The sequence below is a fragment of the Pollicipes pollicipes genome, unplaced genomic scaffold, assembly GCF_011947565.3.
Source record: "Pollicipes pollicipes isolate AB1234 unplaced genomic scaffold, Ppol_2.1 Scaffold_4295;HRSCAF=5057_pilon_pilon_pilon, whole genome shotgun sequence".
Lineage (NCBI taxonomy): Eukaryota > Metazoa > Arthropoda > Thecostraca > Pollicipedomorpha > Pollicipedidae > Pollicipes > Pollicipes pollicipes.
In genome coordinates, this window is record NW_023596461.1 from 24393358 (window position 1) to 24413682 (window position 20325).

The 20325-nt window shown below is 50.6% G+C and overlaps 1 protein-coding gene across 1 annotated transcript; it reads left to right on the forward strand.

Moving 5' to 3' along the window:
* The first annotated feature begins 3606 nt into the window (after positions 1-3606).
* LOC119097328 (zinc finger protein ZIC 4-like) lies at positions 3607-20205 on the forward strand. Its single transcript, XM_037220377.1, has 4 exons — positions 3607-3813; positions 4015-4174; positions 19757-19942; positions 20078-20205. The coding sequence occupies exons 1-4, from the start codon at positions 3607-3609 to the stop codon at positions 20203-20205; spliced, it is 681 nt and encodes a 226-aa protein (XP_037076272.1).
* Positions 20206-20325: the final 120 nt, after the last annotated feature.

Genomic DNA, 20325 nt, shown 5'->3' on the forward strand with positions numbered 1-20325 from the left:
GTGTGTGTGTCCTTTTTCATACCATCCAAGTGTTCACTACTTCTGTGACGCTCAAGGATGTTATTTGATATTCATTTAGGGAACTCCAGCTCCCTACCCAAAAAAACCTCCACCCCTATACACTTTGAGAGGAAAATAAGTCAAATCCGTGGGCATATCTGCTTTTGGCTTTTTCAACTGGGAAATATATTTAGCCAACTATCCCTGCTCGGCCCCAAACAATTTTTTCAAAACTGCACCAATTGGGGGCACTGGTAGTGGGAGCGAATGTCAGGAGACTTTGAAGACAGGGGAGGCTCTTGAGCAGCGATGCTTCAAAATGCTTCTCTAGTTACCGAACACTGGTGGGGCATGCACGGGTACGGACACGAGCAGGGTAAAACCCATTTTACATCGACCAGTCACAACTGGCGTATAGCCATGACAACACGGTGCCCGGATGAAAAGTCAACTGGGAAAGTCAAACAGAAAAGGCCGAACGACAAATGGTCGACAGGGATAAAAGTAGAATGTGATAAAAATGGCATCGGGACAAAGTAAAAATAGTGAGCTCGAATCGTTTTTGATCTGAGGTGGGGATTGAGAGATTTCACCGTAAAAATAGCACGCAGGAGTAAAACATTAAATTCACAGAAGCTGTATCTCGTGAGTCAGAGAGAGATGAGCTGGTTACCAAAGAGACGTATTTTAATTAGACATGGAAGCAGTCTAGCTTAGGCAGTGTCAATAGCATTATTCCTCGTATAATAATCATGAGAATGGAGAGATAGATGCATTGGTATTTCGGCTACATGCCTTTATTGAAACCAATATCAGGACAGAATAGATTGAATATAGCAAACAAGTCGACCAATCATGACAACACAACTCGGTGTCCAGGCATGACAATATATAGCAACAACAAAGCCATAACAGCACGGTGTCCGGACAAAAGTCAAATGGAAAGTCGAATATCATAAGGTAGAGCTTTCGTGAAGTGAATTTTTCACTCCTGATGGTCTTTTTGTGGTGAATTTTCTCCGATAGTCGATATGATACTGATATTGTCGGTATAGTTGGTCCTTCTGAAATTCATTTCGTTAAAGGGATGAAGCCGAAACATCAATGCATCTATCTCTTCATTCTCCTATTCTACAAGTGATAAGGCTATCAGCGCTGTCTATCGATGTGCATAATGTTCCTCGCAAATGCATTTAACACCTTATGGGAGTGATATCATGAACATGACAAAAAGTGCTTTTGTTTTCTCATATTTTGGATTATTACACCGACACGTAATACGTAAAAGTAGTCTCGTTATAGTGTAATGGGCAAAAGAACTTCGTACTACTATTGTTTTGATACTATGATTTGCACTTCCCTTCCGCAAGTTTTTTTTTTACACAAAATACGGACCCGAATCATATTATGCTCCTCTCATTTTCAGCGTCAAAGATCCATCCAAGGATCCTCCACTGAACCCATTCAGTTCCCGACAGGATACAGCCCTGTTCATCAAATCCCATTGAAGATTCTGACATTCCGGGCGCAGATTGAACGAAGCCAGTTACCTGTTCGCGTTAACTGCATCGAGCTAGGAGATCAACGTCTTTCGGTCATATCTGACCGGCTGTAGAATTAAAATTGCTGCTGAGCATGAACAGGTCACCCTTGCAATGGTTTCGCATCATATAGGGTGAATGAAGCCGAGCACTTCTGGTACGTCATCCTCATCGTGTGTGTGCGTCCGGCGCAGGCATCTGTCAGCAGCCTGTCCCGAAATTGCACTGCGTGCCTATGTGGCATATGCATATAGGGCAGTGCAGCATCGAGTAAAGACGTTCCATATTGTCTGGCAAAAACCGCGATGTGCATCGAAGCATTCAACGCTGATGATTTGTGCGTTCCTTTTTAGCATATGACGATGCATTTCATTCAGCATGTAGGTCAGGTGGCGGGCGTTTGTCGCTCCATGTGGTCGCATGATGTATCCTCATTTATGACAGAATGCGCACAGGGATGGGCCGACGGGCGTTTTGTGGAAATGTATGCATGCAGAGTTTGTCATGCTTCACTATCACGGCTGCTTGCTAATTAAGCGTTAGTGTGCCGCCTCAGAGTATGCGTCAAAAGAGGGGTTTGATCAGCACGAACGGAATGGCCTGCTCGCTCACGCTCAATACTCTGCTATGCTGCTGCATTCTATCGGTCAAGACACCAACACCTGAGAGTTCTTTTAGTTCTTAAAAGAACTCACGCTCCATCTGTCCTCTACAGCTCTCCCTCTCACTCGCAGCATGGACGCAACAACGCACCCTCTAGCCTGCGTTATGTCATTGCACATGCTACAAGACTGTGCCACGGCTAATGCTGTCTTCTCAGCAAGCACGAAAAAAAAACTCGCGTTCACACGAATAGGAATTGGACGCAATGATCGATCGCGGCAGCGACTCATCGAATATTGAGATAGATTGCTCACTGAAGCGACCAGATCGTGGACACAGGCGAATCCAGGAGAGGCACCGGGTTCAGAGAGCTGGAGTCCCCTGCTCAACTTTGGAAAGAAAGTGTGTCGAATCTGAGGGGAAATCCATTTCTTGGCATTTTAAAGCTGTGGTGAGTGATCCATTTTCCCTCCTACTCCGCGCCCTTTCCCACCTCCTCCGACTAATTTTCCGAGAATACGTCCTTCCCCGAATTATCAGAACCCTTTAAAGGCCATCCTGGCTGAAGTCAAGCACCATAGTTTGCTGCGTGGAACGAGTCCACACGATGTGGATGGTTTAGGGTTTCATAACGCACGCGCAGGCTCGCTGTCGACACAACAGTCGCTCAACAGACGCCGTCTGCTGTCCTGCGGCCGCCCTTTGTACACTGTCACTCCCCTTCCCCAATGTAAAACGCCGGCAATACCGAAGCTGCTCGCCGCCGCGTAGCCATCGAGAGCCAAATGGTGCTGCGAAACAGCAAAGACCTTTATTTTGGCGTCGCGTATAGTCCTTTTACGCAGTAGCTTTCCCAGGAAGCTACCTTACCGGTCAATAGAAGGTCACAAGGAGTGTAACGTAGGCTCTTTGGTTCATGAACTACGGTCTTCGCAATTTAGAAATGACATGCTATACAATTTAAGGTATCTTAGACTTAACTTGTAGCTAACTTTATTGACTTCTCTAGCTGTTTCTTGCCTGCGACTCGAGTCCGTAAGTCAAATCATGAAATTATTTTATATGAAATACGTACACCAGTGGGGATTACTTCTCGCCCCCTCGCACATGTAAGAATAGCCGTGCATCGCTGTATGATTTTAGTTAAAGCACCGCCTATTTCCCGCGATTTCGCTATTACCATGCCTGCGGCAAGCCCCGCCCTCCCGCGAGCAACGCCCTTGATTGGTCTCAATAGCGGACCGCTCGCTCCGCCAGCCAATCAGAGCAGAGGCAAAATCGGCGGTCGGTGCCACTTGGGTTCGTTGCACTGCCCCGGCGGCTGTAGCGCACGGATGGCGTCCGTCTGTGCGGCATCAGTGCTTCCCGCCTTCTGCTGCGTTCGTGACGGAGGACTGCGCGGTCCAGCTTCCAGCGCATCAGTCAGAAGGTGCTGCTAAGCGCGGAGTTCGAGTCCACTCTCATGGCTGCTTGCTACACGCCAGCAGGTTTAGCGTTCGGCTCCGGCTGGGGCCCCGCCGACACGCCGTACCACGCCGGCTACGGCGCTGGCTACGGCGCCCACGCCACACACGGCCTCCTGCGGTGCGCGCCAGCCGCGCTCGGTGACTTCAGCTACGCCGGCTACGGCGGCGGCGCGCCGTACCCGTCGTCGTACGCGGCGTACGGGGCCGGCTGGGGCGGCGGCGCGGCAGCTGCGGCTCCCGACCCTCCCGAGCGATGCCGGTGGCGGCAGCCCATCACCTGCCTGTGGCGGCACCAGGAGGCCGTGTGCGGCCGTGTGCTGCGCAGCGGGCGCGAGGCGGCCGCGCACCTGGCCGAGCTGCACGTGGGCGCGGCGGGAGCGGGCCAGCCGCGCTGCCACTGGCGCGGCTGCCCGCGCGCCGGCCAGCCATTCCAGGCCAAGTACAAGCTGGTAAACCACCTGCGCGTGCACACCGGGGAGCGGCCGTTCGCGTGCCCGGCGCCTGGCTGCGGCCGTGTGTTCGCCCGCTCCGAGAACCTCAAGATCCATAAACGGACGCACACAGGTCAGTGACAGCTCCGACGGAGACCAGACCGGCGCTGGTGGTATATCCAGGGTTCTGGCGGAAACCAGGGCTTCAGGGCTTCTCAGAGCTCAGGACTTCATGGCTCAGGGCTTCAGGGCTCAGGACTTTAGGGCTCTAGTGTGTTCGGTGAATACGTCCGTTATCGTTATATACGTCGTCTGAGACAAGTAGCCCCTCTGGGATTTCAGTTTGAGCACCTTCTGATAAGCATCACGCATTGCACTTTTTATGACGTAACGTTTTTGAAGCGTGCCCGACACGCGTCCGATGCGCTAAAAAAAACGGCTGTGTGAACAGATCATTTAGAAGTGCGTTATTAGGTCACTTATATATAAATCAAATAAGCAAAAACTCTTAACAGAAAAAACAAATGCATGGCTGTAAAAAGGCAGTAAGCCAAAATAATGAAAACTCAGCGGAAAACAATAAAAACGAGAGGGTTCAAAGGCGATAACTCAACTAAGGAAGATGTCAAAATTGATAAAAGTTACATGAATCCAGCTGGAAAGGCAGATGTCCAAATGAAAAAAGAGCAAAACAAAGAAGATCCCGGAGGAAACAGGCAGCCTGAAAAATTTATCTCAGCGGAACGTCAAGGTGCTTTAAAATGACGCAGGTGGTTCCCGGAGCAGAAGACCGTGCTGGACTCATTCCACGCAAGAATCAGAGAAACTCTCCGCCTTCCGCCTGAATCATCGCGCGCCAAGACATCTGACCTCGCACGGGGGCCTTCCGATGCTGTCGGGGCTTTATTAGTTTATCTAATCGATTCTTATCGGGGGCCTTTAGATTCCGATCCAAGCATGTCCCGATCTTCCGACCCGGGACACTTCTGCGCCTTCAGTGCAGTCACGAGGCCGCCAATTGGCTGGGCCCCACGAGCTAAGCGGAGGTGGGACTCCCCCCCCCCCCTCTCCCAGCCCCGTCTCCTGGACGAACAATTGACCAAGTGCCTTAAGTGCATGTGTAAATCTCATGAAAGCCAAAGCGTTTGACCAGCACAGGTGTATTTTGACTGATAACCTGTTCTGCTTTTTCCATTTGATTCCTACTTGCTTTGACTTTTTGCTTACTTGATTTTTTACATTGTCTTTTTGTCTTTTTGCCTTTCTGGCATCTGCCTCTTGTCAGCTCGACTTTTTACCTTTTTTAATTTCATCCCGTTTGATTTCTTGCTGCTTTGTTTTCCATCCATTGACTTTTTGTCCCATGTTACCCATTTTGGCAGGGCGTAAGGCTGCCAAACCAAACTTATTGCTGGGTGCAAGCTGTTTGCTAAAGTATTAATATCCGTTTGCACAGTTAATCACTACTGCCACTTATTCAAGATCCAACTGCGTAATATAAACATAACAAAATCAGGGCAACCCCGAAATCATAATGCAATATCATATAGACATTGTGATGTGGCTTCGTTTTCTCGTTCAATACGTGCCGCATATATGTTTGGGACATCTGTCATAGGCGGTGACTGCAGATATGTTCGGGGACATCTCTGCCGTGGGTTTGGCAAGCTGCATTAAGGATGCAGACATTCTAGAGCAATTAAATTGCCTGTCAGCTTAGCATCGCATTTCTTCGTTAGCAGAATGTTATCGAATTTTGCGTAAGCAAATTTTCGTACAGAAATATTCGCATGCTTCCATTTTTGTATCCACAGAAGTTCGCTGGCGGAAAACTTTTTATATGAGATTCTTCGCATCTCATGTATTCTTATGTACAATTACTTTGCATGAGTGACAACAAGATAAGTGAGACAAGTGAAAGGAAACCGATAAGTGAAACAAGATAAGTGATAACAAGGGCCGGGCCTGGGTCTCAACGACACGACGGCGCTGCGGCACGAAACTGATACGAACGGAGGAGAATTAGCAATGGTATTGGAAAAACTGTGCGTTTACCGTCTGTGTGCAAACCAGCACGCAGTATAATGCAACAACCTTGAATCCATCTGTTTTTCCACGTTGCAGGGGAATGTACCGGCTACAGACAGTTGATGGATACCAAAGCTGTCCGACCCACAGGTGCGCCAATCATTGACCGGAAAGCGATCAACGACGCCATCTGCAAAACCGACCTCAAATACGAGATGCAGTCGCTCAAACCGAGAAACTAGGCCCTAACAATTAGGCAGGCATATAGGTGTTGTACAGTGTGCAAAATACATACTCTGCAGGGATGAGTTGTAAGTATTCGAATACCTTGCTCATCGTGCCAAAGTTCGATTCAAAACAATGGCAGTGTTTGCAGTCTTCAGTCACAATCGTTCAAACCGTAGATCATTGCAAATTAATGGTTGTCATGGATAAGAATACCTGGCCCGCCCATAGCCTGCCAATGTTCAGAAACGTTATTTCTGAGTTCCGCGCGCGACTACCACTACATCGGTGTGCTTCCGGCTGGTAAATTTGTGTGATGCATTTAGACACATTTGTTTAGCCAATAGGCATCGGTTACGAAGGTGATTGGTTCAGTGAGCTTAGTTTCCGCATAGTCTACCTAATTACAACTGACAACTCTTACATCAGCCATCTGCTCACTCTCACATGTCACGCGCGGAGCCTTACTAGCGCATTAACACGTCTTTAAGTATACTGGCACGTTTCGGTTCTGCATCCGTGGTTGCTTTTTGTCTCCCGAGCAGATAGGCACCCCACAAACGACTGTACTGTTTAGCGTCTGCTTACTGAAGGCACCCAACAATCAACTGTGCTGTTTAGCGTCTGCTTACTGAAGGCACCCAACAATCAACTGTGCTGTTTAGCGTCTGCTTACTGAAAGCACCCAACAATCAACTGTGCTGTTCAGCGTCTGCTTACTGAAGGCACCCCACAAACGACTGTGCTGTTCAGCGTTTGCTTACTGAAGGCACCCCACAAACAACTGTGCTGTTCAGCGTCTGCTTACTGAAGGCACCCCACAAACAACTGTGCTGTTCAGCGTCTGCTTACTGATTAATGAACACCCACGAGAACACGGTATTTCGATCCCATTTTGATATTTGTGTGACACATTGAGCCTCGTCTTACCAAAACAATGCATGCTTCATTGTATCATCGCGTGTAGTTGGGTGGGCACCACCCCCTCCTTATCCATCTTTACCGTCAACACGTACCTTCGCAACCCGCCAACTTCGAAGGGGAGTAGGTCAAACCCGTGGTGAGGTTCGTCACCATTCATAACGTCTCGAAGGTGTTTGGCCATTTTCACCTTCTAAAGGTAAAGCCAGGTCGGTGACCTGATATGAACACGTGTGACCTTTTTCTAGGAGAACTTGTCTAGCTTAAAGCTGGTTACGTGGGGAAATTTCAAAGGTACTTCTCACACCGATCTGATGTTCGACCAGCGGTGGGCAAAATTAACGCGAAATTGAACTACATTTGAAGTCAACCCGTTATATCGTCAAAGGAGCCAACGGAAATTAAAGCCTCCGTTAATTCTTATAGATGTTTTCCGATGCCCGATTTAGGCCTCTTTGACCCAATTAGATAGGCAAAATAGCTGAATTATACCGTTTGTTGTCCAAGCATTGTATTCGGACTCTCTGTTAAACAAAGAGAGTGCTTGCATTTTGCTTTCGTACCATTGTCCTGGCGGGTTATGAACTAGAATCGATGATTAGCTGCAGTTTAGGATTCGAGTATAGGGATTTCGATTCCGATTCTCTATTAGAATAGACTGGAATATATTAGAATATATTCGAATTATTCCATAGAAACCTCTAAGCTATAATGCTGTAGAATCTCCACATCTAAACTGAATGTCGCTGGCTTCTGGCTAGTTAAGTTTAACGCTCCTGTTAATGGTACGCAAACACTATACATTTCTAAATTCGCCAAACTAATAGAACGACGCATTAACACCAGCCAATACCCCGTTGTGTACGAGTACAATCCGCAGTTTTAGCCTTTCGGGATCTTTTTGTGCCAAAGCCATAGACTTCCCTGTGCCATACGTAGTGAAGAAGTCTTTAGGGAAAGTGTGGCAAGGCAAGCATGGTCTCCTTTCCCCTACATGTAAATTTTCACACAGCATAAAAATGAGCTCAAAGCCATGCCGGACATGAAACCCTTGCAAGGCGATACTTCAATAAGGGGGTACAGGCTTAATCCGGTAGAGGCTGGTCCCATTAGCCATCTTACACTCTATAGGGCTGGGCCTTAACACGTCGGTATTCGACGAGCTCTTTACGTAGAACGCGTTAGATGGGTACAGAGGTGTCAATCCACCAACTTCCATTTAGAGCGTTAGCGACTGTGAAAGCTAGTGACAATTATCTTTTTTTATTTGGAGGTTTATGAGGACATTGTCTACTGAGGCCATTTGGCGCTGGATTGTGCCGTTTGCTGAGCGTTAACCGCTAAAAATATATGCCCTGCAGCCGGTTAGTGCCCAGAAAGTTCAGCATCTGATGGGGTTCTATTTCAAGGTGTTTCCCGATTGCTGATGCCAATGTCTCATTCCTACGCGTGCCAACATGAAGCTTGTCAGCGTCCACCACCGTTTGCACATAACTTACATCCCTAAACCCCCTTCCTAAACCCTTACTAACAAACCCCCTTTCCTCGAATCCTTTACATGCTTAGAAGCCCCACCGCCAATTGTGCACAGATTAACCCTCAAACTCATTAAAAAATTTGCTGATGAAGGTAATGGTTTCAAAATTAACAGGCAGAAACTTGATGTAGATTAGTAATTCCGCTAAAACTTCGACGCTCACGAAAACTTTGATCCGTTAAAGAAGTGATTAAGTGGTAGATTGACGGATTAGCTGTTCAAAGGTAGTGTTTCACATTTGCATGGGGTTTTCAACTGGACTAGCCATTAGGACGATCATGACGTGCAGTTCACAGCCCTGCCCTTCTTAAAATCTAAACTGTTCTAGTTTCTGAGCTACACGCCCGCGAAGACGTGCAGATTATTCCGGGGAGTTTGTTTCAAAGTCACCTAGGCATCCATGACGTCTTGAACACGTAATTCAAATCTTGCCATTCCCTTTGTCATGAGGCGATCAATGCCAAGAAAAATATAAGTGTTGAGTCGTTCATAGCTGGCGTTCGTGAGCATTATTTCCCAAAGAAAACAAACGTCGATTGGCTCTCAATCAATGTCGTACAAGGTACAATGACGAAAGCAAGCAATGATGTATTGAAGAGCATATTCACTAAACAGAAAAATTGTGTTCTCTGAAGCAACCTCTTCCACTTAAAGTATACCAATAGTTGTAAGTGAGCATATTTCATCATATCTGATGCCCAGGGGCGGATCCAGAATTTCGTCAGGGGGGCGGGGGGGGGGGGGGGCGGGGCGGGCACGCAACATTGTGGAGCCCCCTAGAGTTTGGGGCCCCTCCAAAAAGACATCCCTACATTTCGGTCATTACATTTTAAGAAAAATATGCAACACGCACACACGCATATGTATATATATATATATATATATATATATATATATATATATATATATGTTGCATATATAGGTATATATAGGTATATGTGTATATGCGTATATGTATATGTATATAGATATAGGTATATATATGTATGTTCGTATTGACTTATTTATTATTTAATAAATACGGAAACTTACCTTACTGTGCACAGCCCCGTAAATCTAGGCGTGCTACGCATGCTACACCTAGAGCTTACTCATTTTCTAAAGAGCGTGTTAAATGCTGTGATTTTGAGGCTACGTGCTTTCGGCACAGCGGGCAAGATAATTTTGAGTTAGCTGCTAACAACCATCAAAACCAAGCACGGACTTGATTCCTGGCTTATGTATTTACGGCTAGCCGGCTGGGCGATGTAATCAGCTGATGGCTGATGACTAGTGCAGAATTTCCCTTTGCTGTAAAGAAGCACAACATAACCTAACATTCAAAACATGTTAAGAACGTGATGCAGTAGTATAATATGTGCCACACACTCAGTAGTCAATGGAAATGGCACATACGACGTAGGCGGCATGTAAAATAACGTTCGACAATTGCGCGTAAAAATTCATCGGCGCATATCCGAGTGCTGCTCTAAGGCAAAGACACCAAGGTCAATAGGGACGGAACCTGAGTGGTCGTTGGTGCCGCGGAGGCCAGCAAAGTGTCCCCCGTCAACAAGCATAGGGTCTTCAGAGCAAGCAAAAAGAGCCCGAGACCAACGTGGTGGGCCCTAAATGATCGGTAGTGCTTCGCCAGGCTGACATATAAATCCCCGGCCAGAGCACGGGACCTTCCGAGCAAACAGAAATTATCTAGGACCGCTATATGTACCCCTGTGCGATCAAGAATCCGCGGGCAGGCTGAAAACACGAGCCTCGATAGGTGTGAAGAATTCTCCGCAAACGAGACCAAAGGGAGACATCCATGGAGCAAAGTGGAGATCCCCTAAGCATGAGTGTCTCCGTACCTTACATTGTAAGAGCCCTAGCAGCAGCAGCACATGGCCCTCCAAGCAAGTGGAAAGAACCCGAGACTTATATGAAGGGCCCCTGAGCACCTGAGTGTACCCTGGCATATGATGCCCCGGGAAAGGCGCACAGAGCCCTTTGGGCGAATGGAAAGAATCCGTGGAGGAAAACCTAGTCGGTCAACAGTGCTCAGACATGGAGTTGGGTAGCGTCCCAACAACACATTGGGCCCTATGATAAAATGCAAAGAGATCAAAGGCAATGTGGAAAGCTCCTTAGCGATCAGATTGACCCGGCAAATGAGCATACAGGGCCAGGCAGCCAACATCGTAATGCCTCTAGACATCGTAATGAGCCCCAAGTTTACCCAAGCAACAGTTTCTCAAGCATCGAAGAATGAACTTCGTCTGCTCATGAACTTTTACTTTTGTTAACAATTGTTCTTGGTCGTCTGTATGCCCAAAGGCATGCACTTTGTCGTGTTTTTGTTGTAAGAAAACTGCGTTGGTCCGGTTCCGGTTATGGACCCCTTCGATGCCTTTAGGTCCCCCCGGCATGGTCCATGGAGTATGCTTTAGTGCCTCCCTTCTCCCCCCCCCCCCCCTGTCTGCGTCCGCCACTGGCCCGAACAGCTTAATAGATGGGGCCCGCCAAGAACATAGGGCCATCCATTCAAATAAGACATACGACACAATTTGCAGGGTTCCGAACGATCGAGTGGTCCGGGCAAGTTGACATATAGGGCCCCCATCAAGAGCGTAGCTCTATTCAACCCATGTAGAGAATCCCCAAATGATCGAGCGTGCCCGAGCGGGTTAACAAATAGGGCTCCCAACAAGGGCGCAGGAACTTCCATTCGAATGGGAAACACCGAAGACCCTATGTAAATGGCCCCAGAATGATTGGGATCTGTCCAATCAGATTATCAGAAGGGGCCCGACAAGAGCGTAGAGCCATCCATTCAAATAAGAAGTACCCAAAAACCAGTGCGGAGAGCCCCCGAAAGGCGGGGTATACCCGAGCAGGTTATCAGGTGGGGCAGACAGGAGTGTAGGGTCTTAAATTTAAACACCAAGACCCAATATATCGGGCCCCAGAACAATCCAGTATGGCCGAAGCAGCAAACAGATGGGGTCCCCGACAAGTGCGTAGGGCCCTCCATTCAGATAGGAAGCACCCAAGACATAATGTGGAGGGCCCCGAATAACCGAGTACGCTAAAGCAGGCTAGTGCAGACAGGGCCCCCGAAAAGAGCGTAGCCCCCCCCCCATTCAGAAAAGAAGTACCCAGGACCCAGTGTGGGGGGTCCCCGAACGACTGAGTGTGCCCAAGCAGGCCATCAGATGGGCCCCCGACAAGAATGTAGGCCCTAAGCAAGTAACAGAGAATTGGAAGCGCCATAGACCAATGGAGAGGGCACACGAGCATATCGCAAGTGTGTGGGTACGTTAACCGAGACACGTGTAAAGGGTCCTTGAGCAACCGAGAATACCCCGGCAGGTTAAAATATGAGATCACGGCTATAGCCCACAGAGCCTTTCTGGCGAATGGAAAGAATCCGTGGAAGGGCCCGTGATTGACAAGAACGTACCAGTACACTGCCAGGAGGGGCCCAAACAACAGCGCAGGGTCTTCAAAGCAGTCCACTGGGCAAATCGGAAAAGGGAAAAGAAATGAAGGGCAACGTGGAATGCTTCTTAACGATCGAGATGATCCTGCAAGTGAGCATATAGGTCCCCCGGAAACACAATGGGGCCCCAGACAGTGTAATAAGGCTTAAGATTTGCAGTGAACAACTTTTTTCAATCATTGAATAATTTTTTAACATTTCATAGGCCCTTCACTTTTGCTTACAACTGTTCCTGGTCGCCTGGAAGTCCAGGGATATCCAGTTTGATGTTTTTCCAGTTCAGTTTTATTTGCGTTTTGTGTTAAAACCTGTTCGGCCGGCTATGGAGCCCCCTCAGGGCCATTGAGCTCCTTCTGGGCCCAAGGGGGCGGGGGCATGGACCTTGTGCTCCCTCCCCTTGCATTCGCCCCTGCTGATGCCTGCTTTAATATCTTCAAATGCGGAATGTTCCTTTTAACCGATCCATCCCTACCTCTGAATTTGACTATGTTTGACCTCATCTGGCCCGAAGATCACGACCTGGGGATCACAATTTTTCCAGATGAAGTTACATGGAGTCCTACATACCCTGCATATTTGATAACTCTAGCTCTCTTGACTTTAAAATCTCCGTTCCCGGGAGTCAAATTACTTTCACCTCCCACCTCCGAACGCGACGCGTTCAACCGACCAACAGGGCGCGTATTGACAGTCATTTACCTAATGTTTTATAAAATACGTGCGACATATAGGTTTTTCATATATGTAAAGCGAACATATACACACTGAAATTTGTGAACATTCCCCATAACTACGAAATCGCACTGCGCCCATAAGTCAACGCAGGCACAAGGCTAATCCAACGCAGATCAGCACCCAGCTCCAAAAATTCGCGCTACGCACTTACGCATCCTTAAATCCCACCGCAAAAAAATATTAACAGACTTTGCTTCATGAGCAAGTCTTAGCCATTAGTCGTTCACATATCGAAGACTGAAACAGGTTAAACGTATTCTTTTTTTTCGAATTCGCCCGTAAATCACGGACAGGAAAAGCCAAGGAGCACCCCACTCCACACTATTTCCATGGTTTCATGTTACAAAACTCGGCCCAGGCTTCTGCATTTCTGATTGCAGACGGATGAATTCGCTGCATCTGAATATGGCGGGCTGGGACTACTTTTTAATTATCATAATGTTTGTATAATGCATGTACACGAAAGCGCTTCAACACAGTGAAATATTTACGAGAAAGCATTTTGCATAGGAGCTGTTCCCATATTCACTGTCGTAATTAGCTGAGAAAGCAGTAACAAAATGTGATGTGCAATAAACACCACGGCCATTCACGGATCTGGTCAGAAGGGTAATAAAAGGAAGGGTGGCTCCGGCGCGCGGCTTCCCTGGGGAGCGTGCGCAGCGCTGGTAGGCGGACTGCACCGCTGACCGACCAGCCCAGCGGCGGCCGACGGCTGGACCGGCCCGCCCCGTCCCGCCCCGGCCCGCCCCGGCGACGTGCGGGGGCGCACCCTCTCGGCCCGGGGCGCGCGCCGCCCGGCGTCCGGCGTCGCCGCCCGGCCGCCTCCCGCATACTGTGCATACATTACACCGATATATCTCGTCGGCGGCGGGGCCACGCCGGCCGGCAAGCAACGGCACGGTCAGGCATGCGGGGACGCGGCGGCCGCGGCGGCGACGGCGGCAGCGACCGGAGGCCGGCCCGAGCGGGCGGCCGCCGGCCGGTTGGCTGGACTGGGCGCGGGCCACACGACCGCTGTCTGCCCAGAGACTCGGGCCGAGGCTGAAGGTCCTCGTGGGCCATACGAACGCCGGCCATTCAGAGACTCAGGCCGAGCTGAGGTCGTGTCGCGGGCCACAAGACCGCCGGCTGCTCAGGGGCTCGAGCCGAGCTGAGGTCATGTCGCGGGCCTCACGACCGCCGGTCATTCAGAGACTCAGGCCAAGCTGAGGTCATGTCGCGGGCCACACGACCGCCGGCCGCTCGGGGACTCGGGCCGAGCTGAGGCCATGCATCGCTGCGGATGACCGAAGGTGTCTCCAGAACAATCCGCAGCGTCCTAAGTGCGTGGAGTGCAGTGCGTTAAATGCAGAGCGTTGAAGTCCATGCCCCGCAGGTTGAAGTCGCGCCTGTCATGTGTCGACAGCAGCCTCTCAGCCTGTCTCCGTCACTCACGACTGCCCTGGTAAAAGGGCAGGGACCGTATGCAACGGTCTGCATTCACTCCTGCCTACTCGCGACCGGTAACATCAATCGCAAGACGTGAGAGCTTCTTAAATGCACGCCAAGCCCACCGTGAGTGGCATTTTCAGAGGCATGGGTAACATACACGGTACTCCAGCTGTCACCCTGCACCCATTAACAACAGACTTCCTCCATTACTGCGGTAACCGCAAGCGCAGGCAATAGGAGGGGTGCTCCCGCCCCCTCTTAGACTCGCATTTTGTTTATGTTCTCACCATAGATGGCTCCTGACAGGCACATAAAAATAAGCGTGATGCGTCCTCACTTGTGTTCAGCTCCCCTCCCCCAAGGAAAACATGGCTGACCGTGACCGTGGCTGACCCTGACCGTAACCGTCCGCTCAGTAAGTATCTCAGCCAAAGACGAGAGCTGACCCAGATCGTCGCTCGCGTGGGTGGGACTTTTATCTTTATGTTGTGTCCTAATGTTGCAAATGCAACTGTATTATCAGTGTTACAACCGCAGGACGTCCATGGAGGTAATGAAAAGAATGAACGCGCAACTCGCGCTGGCATTCTCAGTCCCGCGTCCGTTCGCCCCGAAGTGGAGCCCACCGGTGCCGTCTCGCCCGCCGCTGGGCGGACGCGGCTGGGGGGCGGCGCTCCGTCGCTGCGGTCGTGACGACGCGACCACCCAGCGCACTGGCCGATCCAGATCTGAGTGGGACAGCGGCGCCCGACTGGCGGGTGGCGGGCCCGGCGCGGAACGCACTGCAGTCCACCCACTTAGGACGCTGCGGATCGTTCCGGAGATAGCTCAGCCATCTGCAGCGCCGGCCATGGAAAGAGCTGACCTCCGCCCTGAGCGACGTACCACCGGCGCACATCGGTGGCGTCGGGGTCAGTGGCGGGAGGGCTGGGAGGAGTGTGGCTGTCATGGTCGTAACTTTACTCACGATATGTCTGATGCATCTTGAGCATGACGCTGCAGCCGATCATATCAGCTGACGTTTAGCGGTGGTGCGCCACAGGCGCAATCCAAACCTCGGGACCAACACCGGCTGCTGTTGCGTCTATCTGCGACACATCGGCGTGGGAAAACGCGACATCAGTTACCACACCAGGCACATGCGTCTTGATATATTCGTTTCATATTGTCGCGGAATCCAGGCCTGCGCCTCCCAAATGAGCTCACTGGTGCCCCGCTCCAATCAGTACTCACACGTGCACCACGGACCGCACGCCCCACGACGACCCGCGAACAGATCAGGATCCGGTCATAAATACCTGAACTAATTAGCGAGAGCGGAGGCGCGCGCGCGCCGGCTCGCTAACGCTCCGGCTACAGGTGCCGCGGCTGGGCCCTCCCCCGACCGCCCCCGGCCCGCATTCCGTGCTGACGTTGGCATTTTCCGTGAGGTATGGACCGGCGTGGCCGGAGCGGGCGAGCCGCCCGCCCCCGCTGCGCCCGGCTGGGCCGCGTCCCACCCTTCTCACGCCGCTCGCCCCGGCAGGGGGCAGGCATGCGGGGTCAGGCGCGCCGCGCACCCGGCGCCTCACCACGCGCCGGGTCGTGTTTTCACGCAGGTTTACCTTGGGTTGAAGCGAAAGGCGAGTGAATGCCACTATTGCTTTTGAGGGTGTTTTGAGGTGTTTTGCCCTCTCTTCTTTATAAATTAGGGCCGAATTTCATTTATGTTATTTATTACCTTTGTGCGGCGTCGGGCGAGCGTGGTGATAACAAGATTGGTGCTCATCAATGCGTTTGGCGTAGATGATATCATAGCATGTCGGTACCAAGCCCAAACAAATGAAGCCTGACACCTGTGAATCTATACAAGTGGATATGGTCTATGAATTGCGAAGTCTGTCTCGTTCACGACAGTTTAACGGCCAGAGCTTGACTGGTGTATCATTCGTACACTTCTTAACGTGGGTGACGTGGATCCGACTTAACACTTGACCTACGTCACAGCCGTTTGTACATGGCTTCAGTTGCTCGGGGTCGGCCAGGTCCAGCCGTTTCAGACCATGAGTTTGGTAGCTTGGTAATGCATTACGTTTGTAGTGGGTGGGAACCAAATTATTTTGGTAAACACGCATACGTCGCGTGTATAATGATGAAAGTAAGCGCTACTGCATGCCCGCGCAGTTATCAATGTCCGATCTTCATCTGTTTAGACCATAGCGTTTTGTATTCGTGGCCGATTTCGAAAAAAGGCTACATTGACCTACATCTGGTGGATTAGTTAAGCTTTAGGCTGGCTTACTAAGATCATCGCCTACAGAGTCCACCTTGCTTACATACCAAATCGGTAGATTAAAAAGACGTGACAGTAAACACAACCTGTACGGTACGCACTCACAAGACCTGGAAGAGTACTCGACAAGTCCTCACATTAAGCCATTCAGGCTGTCAGTTAAATTACATGGATTTTGAAGCATCAAAATCATCGACAAACACATTAGTTTCCGCGGTGACGCTTCCTAAAAGAGGTATACTGGCGCTCTTATATGTCGAGCGGTAATACAATCGCTCATTGGCTTGTACACGATAAATTCACCGACAGCGTGTGGCTGAAGATGTCTCTTAACACATTTTGTTTGTTGAGGGCTGGCACAAGTCCTTAAAAGCGTGGATAAACACAGGCGGACTCATCATATGCGCTGAGCGCGCATGACCAAACACCAAACAACAGTTTTGTTTGCACGCTTGTCCGTGCTCTGCTCCGTTCAACGGTGTTGTTCTCTTGTCGCTGCGATGCAGAGCCGTCAAGATCTGAACGGTCTTGTGCGACATTTTCAAAACCAATCAACTTTACGTTTCTCATGCTAATCAGACGGAAAAGTCTACCATTTTTCCGCGTTGCAATGTTGCAGAAAATTCGAGCCTGAGTACACAGCTTGTGTGCAATTAACTTCAAACTTGTGCAGCTTATTTTTCTAAGTGCCCTACTTGTTATTGAAAGCTCCATGAGGCTGTGAGCAGTAGTCGCGTAGCTGCCGGCTCTAGACAGCGTGACAGCTGGGGTGGACCAGACCGCCCAGGCCGATCTGTTGTTCAAATTAGTAGAAATGCTTGCTAGGATCGTAGGCTTGTTCACATACATTTATCCACGTAAACTGATAACTCTACTAGTGTTGAGATAACAATTTCCGCTGAAATGCAGCTTGGTGGTTGAACGCATTTTTCGGTGATTTGTCGCGGCTGAAGCGCAGGTATTAATTCATGAAATGCAACATCTCATTGCGTCATTACATGCCGTTACAGCGCAAACGGAGCAGTGGTACAAGCGCCGTGACAGCTGTAGGTTCACTTTCGCACATTGTTCTCATACCTGCGCACCGGCCCGTTTGGGACATTACGTTGAGTCACTGCGTGATACTCGTCAGGGCGAGCGTCCCACTCGAGTCCTGAGCGTGCACAATCTGCATACTTTGGGGCATCTAAAGTGCCACCCGAGAGCGACTGCCCACGTCGGCCACCAGTGTTAGCATAACACCCAACAGCAACCAATGCATCGCAGTTGACCGGGTTTGTTTATCAATGTTACCAGTATTGAATTTAAACCTTAGGCCAGGAGTGAAACGGCGCGACGGAGGCGACCATACCCCGGCAATGAGACTGGCAGAAAAGGTTTAAGGTATGCATGAGACTAGTAAGCATGAATTTTCGCGTAAAGGCCGTGCTTTATTTTTGCAGCATTCATGACGTGCGCTTGTTGCGTAGACGCCAACCCCACCAACTAAGTGTACGCCACGGGATGGGTAGCATGTTAGCCTGGCAGCGTTTAAAATTTGCAATGTACCATACGAAGCCATGGTGGACCTTATCAGCAAACTGGCGCCTGATGTGGGTTGCGCCTCGGACTCGCTGCATGTACCACTCGCTGTGCCACGAAGCCGGTGTGAGGACTACGCCTTACCACCAGACCGGCCAGTCTCCCGTGGTGTTCCAGTTTACAGTTTAACTAAAAAGCTGCTTAGCAACATCAAAGAACCAAGATTCCGCTACAAACATGGGCGTTTATTTGACGGCGAGCGAAAGCGCAGGACGGGCCGGCGCACTTTGCTCTATGCCAGGTGCGCCTATTGGCATGCTATGCGAAAGAGTAATGTTAACTGCACGCGGTAATCTGACTTGCCACTAATGACAGCCAATGGCAGCCAATGCACTGAATTGGACGCGTACGTTGAAAATCTGCAGCATGAAAACACAGTTTGTCTAATGCGTGTTGATATGATTTAGTACAAATTAGCCTACCTTGTACATACGTTAGGTAAAAGCTCCTACCAGTAAACTGACCTGCAATGGCCTCATGTCCCTAAAATTCACGAACACCGGTTTGCAATGTTGAACCAACGCCTGGTCCAGCGTTGACTCTCCGGTTCTCGCCGAACCAGCCTGTGCTGGTTGGCCGAGGCACGGGACGTTGACTGACATAGTGTTCCCGCTCCTTGTTCACCCACGTGATCAGCACGAACCCATTGTGCCCAGGGCGCGCACCTGGCTACAGCGGAATTCGCGCCTGATGGAACTGTGATCGAGACGCGTCATCTGTATGCAAACGAGCTGCATTACGCCGGCGATGGACAATGCCTGGGAAGGGAGCAGTGACACCTGGCTGAACATCCTGCTGTGGGATTGGACGCCTGCGCAGCGCCGGCAGCGGCCAAACCAACGCCGGCCACCGCCCCTGACTTTATGGATGCCATAACTTGGCGCTATCGTTTGGATCAAAGCCGCTAAATGTTTGGGCCGGCCCGCTGGCCACTGGAGGCGGCCGACATTCCAAATAAATCCCGTCTTATGGTGATCTGCAGGAATGCCTCCGAATGTAAAAACTGGCTGGGTGTACGGCGTGCCTGTGGAAGACGCCGAGAGTGGTGGGCGCAGCTGGGAGCTGTTCCAGACTGTGAGGGCGCGGATTTGACTGAGTGCGGCATTTCCAGTCGATGAGTAGCGTGCTATTGCAGTGTGATTTCCGCGTGTATCTAAGGATTTTAATGTTAGGACCCTCTGAGTTTTAAGCTCTTAGGAGATACTAGGCAATCATGGGACGTATATGCCACGTAGTTGCAAAACCAACTACACTTCTCTCAGCCTAGCGCCTGTCATAAAAGATCAGGTTAAACAACTCCTGCGCAACTCCTTCGCCTTATAATATTACTACCCTTCATTGTACTGCCAGCTTCTCATGCTGTCCTCCAGCCAGCTGCACTAATCCTCTATAAGATCCCCATGCTTTTCCGGTTCATTCAGCATGGACTAAGCCTGCATTGCCAGTGGTCGCCGAAGCAGTATTTTCAGGTCGGCTGACAGTAACGGCCATCCCTCCCTCATTACAGGGGAGAAGCCGTTTGTGTGCGAGTTCGAGGGCTGCCAGCGACGCTTCGCCAACAGCTCCGACCGCAAGAAGCACGCGCACGTGCACACCACCGATAAGCCGTACCGGTGCAGGGCCCAGGGCTGCCACAAGAGCTACACGCACCCCAGCTCGCTCCGCAAGCACGCCAAAGCGCACTGCAGACCTGGCGAGGCGGCGCCCGGCGACGCAAGCTCGCCCGCCGTCCCCGGCGGCGCCGCCGCAGGGTCACCCCCCTCGCTGACCTCGTCTCCGGTGGCCGTGACCCCAGCGACCTCTCCCCTGGCGGCGGCGACCCGTGCAGCCCCCGGCGTGAACCAGTGGGACATCGCGGCCGAGTGGAGAGCGGCGTCGTCGCCCCGGTACGGTCAGCCGGCGTACCTCGGCGCGCACACCCTGCACAGCTGGCGGGCGGCCGAGGCGGTGTACTGACCGACCGCGCCTCATCAATAATGGATGAGTGCCGACAGGTGAAGCGTAAATAAAGTGCTCATGTGTCTCGCCGCTTGCCTTACTTCGGTGGCGATAAAGGATTTCGTATGGTTTATGATT

Coding starts and splice junctions, on each gene's coding strand:
- LOC119097328 (XM_037220377.1), top strand. CDS start 3,607: ATGGCTGCTTGCTACACGCCAGCAGGTTTAGCGTTCGGCTCCGGCTGG. Junction 4,175..19,756: donor CCATAAACGGACGCACACAG/GTCAGTGACAGC, acceptor CCCTCATTACAG/GGGAGAAGCCGTTTGTGTGC. Junction 19,943..20,077: donor CAAAGCGCACTGCAGACCTG/GCGAGGCGGCGC, acceptor CGACCCGTGCAG/CCCCCGGCGTGAACCAGTGG.